General features: G+C 35.5%; 1 protein-coding gene and 1 long non-coding RNA gene across 2 annotated transcripts; both read right to left on the bottom strand.

The window, feature by feature from the left end:
* Positions 1-2,363: 2,363 nt before the first annotated feature.
* LOC149713124 (uncharacterized) lies at positions 2,364-13,200 on the bottom strand. Its single transcript, XM_089849413.1, has 8 exons — positions 13,130-13,200; positions 12,296-12,860; positions 11,578-11,644; positions 10,434-11,391; positions 9,946-10,026; positions 4,023-4,083; positions 3,487-3,553; positions 2,364-3,293 (listed from the first exon to the last, which is right to left on the bottom strand). The coding sequence occupies exons 1-8, from the start codon at positions 13,198-13,200 to the stop codon at positions 2,470-2,472; spliced, it is 2,694 nt and encodes an 897-aa protein (XP_089705539.1). The 3' UTR covers positions 2,364-2,469.
* Positions 4,256-7,160, bottom strand: LOC149713125 (uncharacterized). The gene is made up of 3 exons (XR_016369022.1): positions 7,022-7,160; positions 6,400-6,956; positions 4,256-6,318 (listed from the first exon to the last, which is right to left on the bottom strand). It is a non-coding gene; the product is annotated as an uncharacterized LOC149713125 (long non-coding RNA).
* Positions 13,201-14,984: the final 1,784 nt, after the last annotated feature.

Below are 14,984 nucleotides of genomic sequence, written 5' to 3'. Positions count from 1 at the left end.
ATAGCATTTTTGGTTCCTTAGATAATAGGGACGGGAAATGACATTTTCAGCCTTTTAAGAGTTGACTACTGCCTTAAGACTGAAGTGACAGATATTATACCAAAACGTCTTTGTTTGGACCAAGACCGAGAAAACCAACGATATGAGTGAGGATTATCAATTGACTGAAGTCCAGATATTGAAATTTTTCTTTAAGTATTTTTAGTAGTTTAATCCTTAATCACTATTTAATTCAATCAACTGATTTTACTCTTAATCGATCTATTCCCTCTAAATTTATTCAAAAAATTGCATATCTCCGCTTTTTCAAGAACAATTCCATTTTCCGAAAACATTTTATCGTGAAATTAAATATTTTGAAGGGATTTCGTATCGATGTTCCTTAACTTGTAAGCACCTTGACGGACATTGGTTTAAATGTTAGTGGCTTGAGAAATTTTCAAGTTTGCACCAAAAATGTTTTTTCAACGGTTACAATTTGTTGAGAAAACTGATATTCGATAAAATATGATTAAGAGTAATTTATTTTGCTCGGACTAATAAAATAATGTCGTTTATCAAAGGAAAAGGAACAACTGTTGTCCCATGTGGTTGGTACCTTTTAGTAGGTAGCTCTCCTTTCATGGACGGGAAAAATATTTTATAAAAAAATTTCTCAGTACTGTCCAATGTCATTTTATATTCTTTTCAGCGGAATTAATACATAAATCACTTCACTCTAAACGAGTTATGATATAAAATTTTGCAGTCATCCGTGATTGCAGTGTATGGGTGCTCTTCTTAGAAATTCAGTAGAATATTTCAAATATTAATTATTGATCCCTCTAAACGTACTCCCTTCAAAATAATTAATTTCATGATAAAATGACGTTTTCGGAAAATGGAATTGTTCTTGAAAAAGCGGAGATATGCAATTTTTTGAATAAATTTAGAGGGAATAGATCGATTAAGAGTAAAATCAGTTGATTGAATTAAATAGTGATTAAGGATTAAACTACTAAAAATACTTAAAGAAAAATTTCAATATCTGGACTTCAGTCAATTGATAAACCTCACTCATATCGTTGGTTTTCTCGGTCTTGGTCCAAACAAAGAAGTTTTTGTATATTAGATAATGAAGTTCTTAATTTATGAGCCAAATTTCAAAAATAAGCTAAATTACAAAAGACAAATAAATTAACCACTCTCCCCTTCCCTAACTGACTATAGAGTAGTGTCACTACATGTTAATTTCTCATAGAACATAACGTAGCCAAAGAAAGGGAGGTGCCATTAATCTATAGATAGACATTGAAAACCCTTAAAAAACCGAGGTACCTTAACTTTCATCAAATAAAATGGTTCTTCCCTTACCGAAAAAACCACCTCTAAAACACGTCTTAGGTTGGGCTGAAGACGTTTTTAAGAGGTTTTTTTTCGGTAAGGGTTCTCTCTTATAAACACTTGGACCTGACGGAGAATTCAAAAATTCACAATTTTTACTCTTTTTCAAATAGACCTATAATTAAACATCAGATAATTTATAAAATAATGTAGGCTTTAATTTGTTTTCGTAGAATTCAAGTTCGCAAAGTGAATATTATCTGTTGTTGGATTCAGCGCTAAAATGGGAATTCCCGGACTTATTTATTATTGACTGTTCACAGTAACATTTTTGCAAATATGAATGTTTGCCAAAGAAATTTCCAAACGATAACTGTCATAACGGCAAATACGCAAGCTATAGTTTTCTATTCTCGCTTATGCTGCATAATTAAATTGTTTTTGGGATGCACCCTTATATATTGCAAAATAAAATTTGTTGGCACTCACCTAGCGAAAATGGAGTAGATGGTTCCTCTCTTTGCTCCATCCACCAAGTCCTTTGTGGCGGCTGGAAACTTTCTTCACTGAATTTAAATTAATTAGGCTTATCACTACACCTAACTTAATTGTAAAATCTAACTTAAAAAACTACTGAGATTTCGGATTTTATAGGATGTATGACTAACAACTTGTTAGTCTACTAAATCATAACTCACGGAATTAGATATTAAGATTATCTGAAGCCGCAATCTCCATTTCAGCATAATTATTCTTTCATTCGAAGTGCCAATAAAACAGAAAATTTAAACTACTCCATTAATTGCGACTATAATATAAAGCCTAAATAATATACTTGTAGGTAATTTTGTCATTGTGGAAATTTTAGAAATGTTTTTAGAAAAAAAAAGAATCAAGCTGTGTATCGAAGCTAAAAGACTTTCATTTTAAAATTTATTTTTATGGTTTTAAAAATAAAGCTTATCCAAGAAAAATAATTAACCCCCGTTTTGGTGACTTTTCCGTGTGTTGTTGTAATCTTTTGGGTTTCGCGATATTGCGGCGTTCTTTGGACGAGACAGGTCGGCGGACTTCAACTAGCGTAGTTGGCTCTTGGACTTCATCGGATATGCCGGGCTGTGGGACTTCTTCGGGTTTGGCGGGTTGTTAGATTTCTTTGGATTTGGCGGGCTGTTGGACATCATCGGGTATGCTGGATTGTTGGACTTCAACGGGTATGCTGGGCTGTTCAACTTCAACGGGTATGCTGGGCTGTTCAACTTCAACGGGTATGATGGGCTGTTCAACTTCAACGGGTATGATGGGCTGTTCAACTTCAACGGGTATGATGGGCTGTTCAACTTCAACGGGTATGCTGGGCTGTTCAACTTCAAAGGGCTTAGCGGGCGGTTTTACTTCATCGGATTTAGCAGCTTGAGGTGCTGGGATTTTGGGTTTGGCAGTCTGTTGGACATGACGGGGTTTAGAAGGTACTCGGACTTGGCTGGGTTTAGCAGCTGGAGGTGGTAATTTGGGTTTGGCGGGCTGTCGAACTTGACCTGGTTTCGAAGCTTGACGAGGTAACTTGGGTTTGACAGGCGGTCGGTTTTCTTTGCCAACTCGGTGTTTAAGCCTCATGTGACGGTGCATGTTTCCACTTTGCGTGAAGGCGCGAGTGCAGACTTGGCAAATGTAAGGCCGGACGTTGGTGTGGGTGCGAACGTGTTTGTTGAGAGAGGATACGTCAGCGAAGGCGCTTCCGCAACCTTTATAGTCGCATTCGAAGGGTCTTTCCCCCGTATGAGTCCTAGCGTGGTTCGTCAGTGTCGATTTCTGGCCGAAACATTTCTGGCATTCGTGGCACTGGTAGCGCTTCTCGGCGACGTTCTGGTGGCGCCGGATATGAGCTCTCCATGTCGGCTTGCTTTTGAAATTTCGACCACAAACTTCCGTCGGGCTCATTTGAAAGTCGCACGTGTAAGAACCACCGGCTGTAAAAATAAACACAAGGGAAAACATGTGAGATTAACCCAGTGATAAAAACTAAATTAAAACAATAATCATAATGGGCCTGCAATTAACTGAGAAATAACTTTTAGTTTCGCCTTGAATTAATTTCCGTTAAGGGAACAACAAGAGAGTGGCTAATTGTTATATATTATAGAGTGATGGAATAGTTCTTACCTAGTCCATTTGACAAAAGGCAAATAACGCTTAATTCCTTGTCGTCATGCATTTCTTCACTCGGAACCTGTAAAGATTGAAATAAAACATTCATTTATTTAAAAAGCCACCGCCACCGCAGCTTATATATTTTTAACTATAGGGGTTTTCCAGGTCCTACGGTGTTAACCGACATTATTTACTTAGCCAATTAGGTAAATTAAGAGTTTTCTTTTATAAAAATCTCCCACGTGTTACTTCCCTCATTTCACTATAAGTTAGTAAAAAAACTGCCCCTAAATTTTCAACTTTTATTTCATAATTATTGATTTAGACACTCTGCAAGCTTTAAGGTTTAAATTAGTGGTAAACATTGAAAAGAGCTAGGACTGCTGCTTTAAACACGGGGTCTTATTTTATATAAAATATGCAGAGTGGCCTATGAAATTGGTCCTATAATTTGACTTGTAAAGACCAGTTTTATAATTTGGTTTAATGACTTATAAAGAGCAGTTGTATTTCGGCTAATTTATTCAAAAATTAAGTCTACAAATAACCCATAAATCAAGTCTATAAATAACCCATAAATCAAGTCTATAAATAACCCATAAATCAAGTCTATAAATAACCCATAAATCAAGTCTTTAAACAACCCATAAATCAAGTCTTTAAACAACCCATAAATCAAGTCTATAAATAACCCGTAAATCAAGTCTATAAAAACCCATATATCAAGTCTATTAATTGGAAAAAATAAACCTAAAATTAAGTTTACTAATTCGGCGAAATTTCCCATAAATTAAGTCTAATAATTGAACAAAAAAAACCTAAAATTAAGTTTACTATTTCGGCGAAATATCCCATAAATTAAGCAGAGTTTAAACTATAAAAGAGAAAAAAAGTATTGTGTTGAACTTACTTGGATGGTGCGTTTGAGTCCCATGTTACCTCTTCAATCAACGTGTGACAGAAAAATGATGAAAATGAAGTAATTACGGTACAGAAATCCAAAAATGGGAAGCTCGTCTGATTGGTTCGATTCCCCAAAAGAGCCCAAATAGTCTTTGTGGCCTTTGAACTGAATCTTTGAAACTTGATTCTTCATTTCAAACAAGATTCATATTTGCTATTGTTAGATGCGCAACCGTGACAAATGTAAATATTCAACATGAGCGTTTCACGAGGGGTTGGACACTTGCCAGGTTTTTCAATATGTTTTTAAATATTATTTTCGGGAATTGCATGAAAGCAGGATTCAATTTGAACTGTTTTCTTTACCGCGGAAAAATGTTTGTTCAATGTTAATTAGGGAATGAATCATCCGCTCAAAAACAAAAGAATCCAAAATGGAAGTGAATAAGAGATTGTGTTTAACTCTAAATCAGCAAGCTATTTAATTTTTACCAATTATTTTTAAAACATGAAAGCTTTTTAGGTAAAGTTCTGCTTTGCGGCATCCAAGTCAATCATTCTACTTGATCGCCGATATAAAAATAAACGTACTAATTAATGTTTGGAATAATCTTGTATTTTTTTGGTATCAGTAACACTATTGGAAAAGGTTTTAGAAGTGATTTGATTCAGTTCTTCACAAGGTAGGGATGACGGCAAATCCCTAGCCATTAAGCCTGTTTAGAGCGCCATATTCCACACCGGTATTATTTTAGCATTATGATTAATCTCTAATGAAGCATCATTTGGTAGATTTAAATAATATTTGCCAATTCCTGGTCACACTTTAATCCAATAAATAACATTTTAATCACAACTGAAAAAACAATAAAGTTATAAGTCTGTCAAACGAAAGAAGAGCCCTGAGAAATTTGTCCAAATTGGTGTCGCCACCATCGACCCCATAGTACTTTATCAACTTGTTTTGTTTTGTCAATAGTCGTCTGTAATTTAGTCTGCTATAAACAGATAGGCTTAATCGCAATAGAACCAATACATTTTGCAATATATATTTAATATGTTTTTGTTTCATGGTTTTTTACGATCATCGAGTATTAAAGAATATAAAACAAAATTAACGACAAGACACCAGTTTTATCTTTGTTGAACTAGCATTGCAATATATTTTAATGACATAATTGCAGACTATATTACAGACGACAATTGACAAAACAAAGCAAGTTGATAAAGTACTATGGGGTCGATGGTGGCGACACCAATTTGGACAAATTTCTCAGGGCTCTTCTTTCGTTTGACAGACTATAGTGTCCAACCCCTCGCTATCCGTTCTATGTCCAAAGCGAACCCAACTTTGACCGTATTATTTTTCCTACATAATGGACCATGAACGTCCATGAATTGAATTTGTATTTGGCCTCTTGAACTTTGACCTTTACTGGGCCGATTTAACGCAATGTTCGGCATTGTTATCAGACAGCTGTAGTTTGGAAATTTCTTTGTCAAACATTCATATTTGCAGAATTGTTACTACAAACAGACAATAACTGATAAGTCCGGGAATTCCCGTTTCAGCGCTGAATCCATCAACTGATAATATTCACTTTGCAAACTTGAATTTTACGAAAACAAATTAGAGACTACAATATTTTATGAACTGATGTTTAATTATATTTGTATTTGAAAAATGGTAAAAATTGGTTGTTTTTGTCGATATATCAGAGTGCATGCACAGTGAATTTTTGAATTCTTCCTCGAATCCAATTATTTATAAGAGAGAGCAGCCATTTTATTTGTTGAAAGATGAGCTGCTTGGATTTTTCAGGGTTTTCAAGGTCGATATAACGTCTGCTAGGAAAGGGGAGATTGGTTTCCATATGCCTTTTGTATTTTAGCTTTTTATGAAGCTTGGTTTATAAATTAAGAACTTGATTATCTAATAAACTAAAAAACAATATTTGAAATATTGCCGAAATGTTTACCAGGGCTCATGATATATAAATTTTTGCGTAGTCGCTTATTTACCTTTGCTCTAGTACGTAGACTAAAGATCTTTTTGTGAAATTGGTTTATTTCAAAGTTGTTATTGACTTTAACAACCACCGAGGATAAGCAAAACGAAAGTCTTTCCTTAATTTCTGGGAAATTAGTGTTGAGGCATTTTCCCTTTTTTTTGTGTTATTTAGCCTTCTTATCCGGCAGGTAATACAATAGAGAATAGACCATTCCATTAAATACTTGCCGAGAAATCAACGCACAGGGGAAGGGTCGCCATTTCTCGGAGGATATATCCTCCTAGCCTCCTAGGCCATATTATTCTAGTTCCCTCATAAATGTTCTTAGGTTTAGTATATTTTTACATGTTAATGTTTTTATTAAAATCATTATTTGCCTTTACACTAAAGAATAGGGTTCCTACTTGAACGGTGAATAGTAGAGGACCAAAATTCCGTTTAGGCTTATTTAACCCTTTACCTTGTACGGAGATATTGCATGATTGATAAGATGAGGTTTTAAAAGGAATGCTTTGCTAGTCCTGCATAATTTATGTTCTGTGGTTCCTGCACAGTCGTTTCTGCATCCTGTATAATATAAAGTGATTAAGGCAATGCAGAATGCGCCATGACGTAAATGGAATTAATTTTACCGTTTCAATTTAATTTTTTTAAGCTTGACAACTTATAGCAAGACACTTGATACCTTTAATGATAGGGTTTCGTGCCAAAACCTCGAGGAACTGCACCAAAGAGAAAAAAGCTTCCCAGTGTTGCTGATATCAAGCATGCGGGAAAGAATTGTGACTGATAAAAAAACAAACTTTCTCAAATGCATATGGCATTTGTCAACAGTTCGACATTTAGACGATTATCATATATATCTCTAAAGAGGTTTGCAAATAGGGAAAGATTAGAGTTACAGAGTGGAAGCCAGAAAGAAAACAAACACTGAAGCAGGGTGTTCCAGAGTTTTCCAACTTGTGACACATTTTTGGTTCAGTTATAAAAAAAAATTATTATTCTCAATCACTCTAGTTGTCCAGTTTAGTGACCTTATTAGCCCGGGCTCTGAAATTATATTTTCACATTTTGATCCTGTAAGGGAAAGAGAAAACTGTGAAAATATTATTTCATAGCCCGGGCTAATAAGGTTACTGGACTGGACAACTAGAGTGATTGCGAATAATAATTTTTTTTGGCAAATTATGACTTAAAACAACCTCGAACCATGCACCTACAGTAATAATTGCTAATGAAGCTTATGTACCATTTTTTGACTCGAAATTTAAAAGTTGATCATACATTTTCACGAAACCGTAAAGTGTACTAACATGAAAAATTGGGAAACAGTAAACACAATAATCTTCAGCAATAGCATAAGTCTATTATTTAAGGTCCCCATAAGTCAGAAACAAAGTCAATTTAAGTCATTAGCAAATGCCCCTAATAAAGGAAGCCGGTAAGGAAATTTCATCGCCCCTGTCGGACTCTGGAGGTACCACAGAGTGGAGCTGACGTAATCGAATTAAAAATGGCGGCGGCCAGGAATGGAGCTGGGAGGTATTAGCCTAAACTAAAGTAGTATTTAAATGAAGAAGTGCATTTAGTTAACACATAAAGAGGTATAATGTATTCAAGGTTAGTACGAAACAATTTGCACGAAAAGTATCTAGTGTTACTATTAGATTATCTTCTTAACACCGTTAAAGATGTTCAATCTGAGGTTAAGCCTTGCAATTTAAAGCCTTGTCAAGAAAAACTGCCAGATTGAGATTCATTACTTCAGTCTTCAGTTAAGTGAAAGTGTAGCTTGTTTTCATCTTGTAACTTAACTTAATCCTCCACGTAAAGATGACAATGACCGCTTTTATTCGTCTCCGCCGATATATTTAAAGTATGTGACATGATTTTACCAAATAAACAGCAATGTAAACGGTACCCGCCGCCATTCCCCAATTGGTGAAAAAGTTGAAAATCCTAACTCCTATCCTAATTTCCGTACAAGCAAACAGCCTAGCAATTATAGATGGCGCTTTTATCGTGCCCGCCAAATTTTCAAAATGTTAATACGAGTACAATGCCGGTATTATAGGAACTAATTGGGGACTCATACTTATGGGGACCTTACATAATAGACTTATGGCAATAGATATTCCTGTAATTCCTAAAGTGAAGCAAACACACGGGGGATAGGACACCTCGCGCTAAAAATTCAAGTTTCCAATATGAATATTATCAGTTGTTGGATTCAGCGCTAAAATGGGAATTCCCAAATACAAATTCAATTCATGATCCATTATGTAGGAAAAAATAATACAGTCAAAGTCGGGTTTGCTTTGGACATAGAACGGATAGCGAGGGGTTGGACACTAACTTTTTTTCAGTTGTGATTGCAATGTTACAAATTGGCTTAAAAAAGTGTGACCAGGAATTGGCAAATATTATTTAAATCTACCAAATGATGCTTCATTAGGGTTTAATCAAAATGCTAAAATAATACCGGTCTGGAATATGGCGCTCTTAACAGGCTTAATGGCTTGGGATTTGCCGTCATCCCTACCGTGAGAAGAACTGAATCAAATCACTTCTAAAACTGAACCGAACAAATACAAGATTATTCCAAACATTAATTAGCACGTTTATTTTTATATCGGCGATCAAGTAGAATGATTGACTTGGATGCCGCAAAGTAGAACTGTACCTAAAACGTTTTCGTGTTATAAAAATTATTCGTATAAAAACAATATCATATTCGCGTCCATTTTTGATTCTTGGTGTTTTATTTTTAGACACCTTCGACCAAGGAGTACTAACCGGCCATATTCTCGATTTTTGACCGATTGAACGACCTTCTATAGCGCGTGCAACTTGCGTGATCGAGTGGGCTGTGACTCAAGTCACTAGTATGGCCGAGAAAATTACCTCATGAATCTTGGGGTTTTGTGATGTTATACCCTTTTTACATCAAAACCGTATCTGCATGAGCACTTATACATTAAGAATTGACCACTTAAATGTGACTAGGGGGGAAGACGCCTTCCATCTCGCTTTTTAGCGCTTGCGCTGTAGTCTCTTTGTGTCACGAGAATGCTCAGCGACGGCAATGTATCAACCCCCTTGCATGTCCTGATACTGACGGTTGCTTTGGAATTGAATGACACGAATGAAACATAAATAAAAGCTTTTCAGTGTGTTGTAGATAGCTATGGAATTTCATTCGCAAATGACTGGCAACACTTGTCTAAAAACTATATATCCTTCATAGTACAGTACTCTGAAATCCTAAGCATTTTATAACAGGACAAATGGTGTCTTTGAGAACTTGGAAAGCTTTGGAAAACCCTGCTTCTGTGTTTGTTTTCCTTGTGGCTTCCAGCCTGCTTATCCTTTTCTATTTGCGATCATCTTCAGAGATATAAACATTAATATACATTTGCACTGTCAGAATGGCAAATATGAAAGCTATAGTTTTCTATTCCCGCTTATGCTACATAATTCAATTGTTTTTGCGATGCAAATCATGCACCCTTATAGGCCTATATCTATTGTAGAAGAAAAATTGTTTGGCACGCACCTAGCGAAAATGGAGTAGATGGTTCCTCTCTTTGCTAAATCCAACAAGTCCTTTGAGGCGGCTGCATGGAAAATTTCTTCACTGAATTTAAATTAATTAGACTTATCACTACACCTAACTAAATTATAAAATGATAAATTATGACAAAATAATTAAAATAATACTGAGATTTTTGATTTTATAGGAGGTAGGACTATCAACTTTGCAATCTACTAAATCTTAAAAATATCTAAGCCGCAATCTCCCTTTCAGTCTAATTATTCTTTCTTACAAAATACCAATAAAACAGAAAATTTGAACTACTCCATTAATTGTGACTATAATATAAAGCCTAAATATAATTGTAGGTAATTATGTGTTTGTGGAAATTTTAGAAATGTTTTTAGGAAATAAATGAATAGACTTGTAAATGAAAGTTAAAAGACTTTATTTTTAAAACCTTAAAAATATATTTTAAAAAGAAAGCTTATTCAAGAAAAATAATTAACCTTCGTTTTGGTGACTTTTCCGTGGGTTGTTCCAATCTTTTGGGTTTCGCGATATTGCGGCGTTCTTTAGATGAGGCAGGTCGGTGGACCTCAAAAGATGTAGTTGTTTCTTGGATTTCTTCGGGTTTAATGGGTTCTTGGACTTCATCGGGTATGCCGGGCTGATGGACTTCATCGACTTTTTCAGCTTGAAGTGGCATTTTGGGTTTGGTGGTCTGTCGGACTTGATGGGCTTCGGAGGTCTCTCGGACTTGACGGGGTTTGGAGGGCTCTCGGACTCTACGGGGTTTGGAGGGCTCTCGGACTTGACGGGGCTTGGAAGGCTCTCGGACTTGGCGGGGTTCGGAGGGCTCTCGGACTTGGCGGGGTTTGGAGGGCTTCCGGACTTGACTGGTTTTGGAGAGCTCTTGGACTTTACTGGGTTTGGAGGGCTCTTGGACTTTACTGGGTTTGGAGGGCTCTCGGACTTGGCTGGGTTTGGCAGCTTGAGGTGGTAATTTGGGTTTGGCGGGCTCTCGGATTTGACTGGCTTTGGCAGCTCGACGGGGTATTTTGGGATTGGCGGGCTGTCGGTTCTCTTTGCCAATTCGGTGTTTAAGCCTCATGTGACGGTGCATGTTTCCACTTTGCGTAAAGGCGCGAGTGCAAACTTGGCAAATGTAAGGCCGGACGTTGGTGTGGGTGCGAACGTGTTTGTTGAGAGAAGATACGTCAGCGAAGGCGCTGCCGCAACCTTTATAGTCGCATTCGAAGGGTCTTTCCCCCGTATGAGTCCTAGTGTGGTTCGTCAAAGTAGATTTTTGTCCGAAGCATTTCTGGCATTCCTGACACTGGTAGCGCTTCTCGGCGACGTTCTGGTGGCGCCGGATATGAGCTCTCCATGTCGGCTTGCTTTTGAAATTTCGACCACAAACCTCCGTCGGGCTCATTTGAAAGTCGCACGTGTAAGAACCACCGGCTGTAAAAATAAACACAAGGAAAAACATGTTAGATTAATGCAGTGATTAAACCTAAACTAAAAAAATAATGGGCCTGCAATTAACTCGCAAGTAATTTTAGTTTTGCATTGAACTAATTTCCGTTAAGGGAACAACAAGAGAGTGGCTTATTATTAAATGTTATCAAGTGATGGAATAGTTATTACCTAATCCATTTGACAAAAGGCAAATAACGCTTAATTCCTTGTCGTCCTGCATTTCTTCACTCGGAGCCTGTAAAGATTCAAATAAAACATTCGCTTATTAAAAAGGCCAGTGCGTTTGCACCGCATTGTATATAGTGTTTTGACTAAAGGGGGTTTGGTCCTACAGTGTTGTCCGATATCTTTTGAATAGCCATAGTTCAAAAGGATCGTGCAAAACCGAGGCCTCTATTTTATAGCTTTGCCTATCTTAATTCAATTATTAACAATCATTGAAGCTAAATTAATTCCTAGCGCCTTACTTTAAATATATATAGTATTTAGTACCATAGAGTTTTGACTAAAGGGGGTTTTTCAGGTCTTACTGTGTTGAGAGACAATTTTTGGAAAACCAATTTGCTAAATTAAGATTTCTCTTTTGCAAAAATCTCCCACGTGGTAATTCCCTTAAGTTAGTTAAAAAATTTCAACATTCATTATATAGATATAGATTTGGTCACTCTGCTAACTTTAAGGTTTAAATTAGTGGTAAACATTGAAAAGAACTAGGGCTGCTGTTCTAAACACGGGGTCTCAGTTAGTATAAAAATGGCCTAGGAATTTCGTCCTATATTTTGGGTTAATGACTTATAAAGACCAGTTTTATAACTTGGCTTAATGACTGATAAAGAGCAGTTTTGTAATTTGGCTAATTTATTCATAAATTAAGTCTATAAATAACCCATAAATCAAGTCTATAAAGAACCCATAAATCAAGTCTATAAAGAACCCATAAATCAAGTCTATAAATAACCCATAAATCAAGTCTATAAAGAACCCATAAATCAAGTCTATAAATAACCCATAAATCAAGTCTATAAATAACCCTTAAATCAAGTCTATAAGTAACCCATAAATCAAGTCTATAAAGAACCCATAAATCAAGTCTATAAATAACCCATAAATCAAGTCTATAAAGAACCCATAAATAAAGTCTATAAATAACCCTTAAATCAAGTCTATAAATAACCCATAAATCAAGTCTATAAATAACCCATAAATCAAGTCTATAAAGAACCCATAAATCAAGTCTATAAATAACCCATAAATCAAGTCTATAAAGAACCCATAAATCAAGTCTATAAATAACCCATAAATCAAGTCTATAAAGAACCCATAAATAAAGTCTATAAATAACCCTTAAATCAAGTCTATAAATAACCCATAAATCAAGTCTATAAATAACCCATAAATCAAGTCTATAAATAACCCATAAATCAAGTCTATAAATAACCCATAAATCAAGTCTATAAATAACCCATAAATCAAGTCTATTAATTAGACAAAATAAAACTAAAATTAAGTTTACTAATTCAGCAAAATATCCCATAAATTAAGTCTACTAAATCAGTTTGGAAAAATGGCAGAGTACAAACTAAAAGAGAAGAAAAGTTTTTGTTCAACTTACTTGGATTGTGCGTTTGGGTCCTATTTATCCTCTTCAATCAACGTGTGACAGAAAAATGATGAAAATTAAAGAATATCAAAGAATATCATCGCCTTATATACCACAAACTGGGAAGCTCTTCTGATTGGTTCGATTCCCCCATATGTGCCCAAATAGCCTTGGTTGACTTTGAACTGCATCTTTGAAACTTGATTCTTCAATTCAAACAAGATTCATATTTGCTATTGTGCAATTTGCAACCGTGACAAATTTACACATTCAACATGAGCGTTTCACGAGGGGTTGGACACTTGCCAGGTTTTCAAATTGGAAAAAAGGTTTTTCAAGATTTCAATTTTAAAATATATTTTCGGGAATTACATGAAAGCTGGATTCACTTGGAGCTGCTTGATTTACCCCAGACTATGTTAATGAGGGAATGAATCATAAGCTCAAAAACAAAAATAATCCAAAATCAATCCGAATATGAGATTGTCTATTTAATTTTAGGAATTATTTTTATAACATGAAAGCTTTAAGGTACAGTTGAACTTTGCAATATCCAAGCCAAACACACTACTTAATCGCAGATTTAGAAAAAAAGTGCTAATTAATATTTGGAATAATCTTGTGTTTAATAAAGTGATTTGTTTGCTTGTTTGGTATCAGTAACACTATTGGAAAAGGTTTCAAAAGTGGTTTGATTGAGTTATTCTCAGGGTTGGGATGGCGACAAACCTCAAGCCATTAAAGGCCGACTTCCATAAAAAAGGGTTCTAGCGAACTGAAAACCGAGCATCGAGACTAACAATCGAGCGACCGTGTCGATTTTCGAATCCCCGCTGGGGTGAAAGTTACAAGGGTTCTAGCTAATTGAAAGCCGTGTTATGTGGTTCAAGCGAACTGAAGATGAACAATACAGAATTTTCTTCAGGGGAAAGCAAAAATTCGAGAGGAAATAAATTTAAAAGGACTTCATTTGTTCATCTTCATTTCGATAGAACCGCATTGCACGGCTTTCAGTTAGCTAGAATCTTTCCAACTTTTGACCAAGCGGGGATTCAAAAATCGGCATGGTCGCTTCATTGTTAGTCTCGATGCTCGGTTTTCAGTTCGCTAGAACCCTTTTCGCTGGAAGTCGGCCTTTAAGCTTGTAAAGAGCGCAATATTCCACACCCGTAATGCTTTAGCATTATGATTAATCTCTAATTAAGCATAATTTGGTACAAGTAAATAATATTTTCCATTTCCTGGTCATCTTTACTTTTTAAGCAAATTTATAATATTGTAGTCGCAACTTAAAAAAAAATAAAGTTAGTGTCCAACCCCTCGCTATCCTTAATCCTTTCTATGTTCAAAGCTAACCCAACATTCACCGTATTCAATTTGTATTTTGCCTCTTGAACTTTGACCTTTACTGGGTCAATTTAACGGTATGTTTTGCATTGTTATCAGACATCTGTCGTTTGGAACTTTCTTTGTCAAACATTCATGTTTGCAGAATTGTTACTGTAAACAGTCAATAATAGATAAGTCCGCTGAATCCATCAACAGATAATATTCACTTTACAAACTGGAATTCTTCGAACACAAATTAGAGCCTTTAATATATTATAAATTAACTGATGTTTAATTATAATTCTATTTGAAAAAGAGTCAAAATTGGTTGTTTATACCGCCTTTGTCTATAAATATGAGTGCATGCACAGTGGATTTTTGAATTCTTCCCATGGTCCAATTGTTTGTAAGAGAGAGGAGTCATTTTATTTGATGAAAGTTAAGCTACCTGGCTTTTTCAATGTTTTCAATATCTATCTGTAGTTAGCTAGGGAAAGGGATAGTGGTTTTTATATGCCTTTTGTGTTTTAGCTCTTTATGAAGCTTGGTTTATAAATTAAGAACTTGATTATCTAATAAACTAAAAAAATAATACTTCAAATATTGCCAAAATGTTTCACCAAGTTTAAAATATTTTAATTACATC

This window comes from Phalangium opilio, unplaced genomic scaffold (genome assembly GCF_054372755.1).
Source record: "Phalangium opilio isolate 3A_F unplaced genomic scaffold, DU_Popi_V2 ptg000009l_1, whole genome shotgun sequence".
Lineage (NCBI taxonomy): Eukaryota > Metazoa > Arthropoda > Arachnida > Opiliones > Phalangiidae > Phalangium > Phalangium opilio.
This window is presented reverse-complemented; position numbering and strand designations above follow the sequence as displayed.

Excerpts from the sequence above, each read along its gene's own strand:
- LOC149713124 (XM_089849413.1), bottom strand. The coding sequence starts at position 13,200 with ATGCAGTTCAAAGTCAACCAAGGCTATTTGGGCACATATGGGGGAATC. Across the intron at positions 11,392-11,577 it reads CCTTTTGTCAAATGGATTAG|CCGGTGGTTCTTACACGTGC; the intron begins GTAATAACTATT and ends TTATTTTTACAG. Across the intron at positions 3,554-4,022 it reads TTTATAGACTTGATTTATGG|GTTCCGAGTGAAGAAATGCA; the intron begins GTTATTTGTAGA and ends CAATCTTTACAG.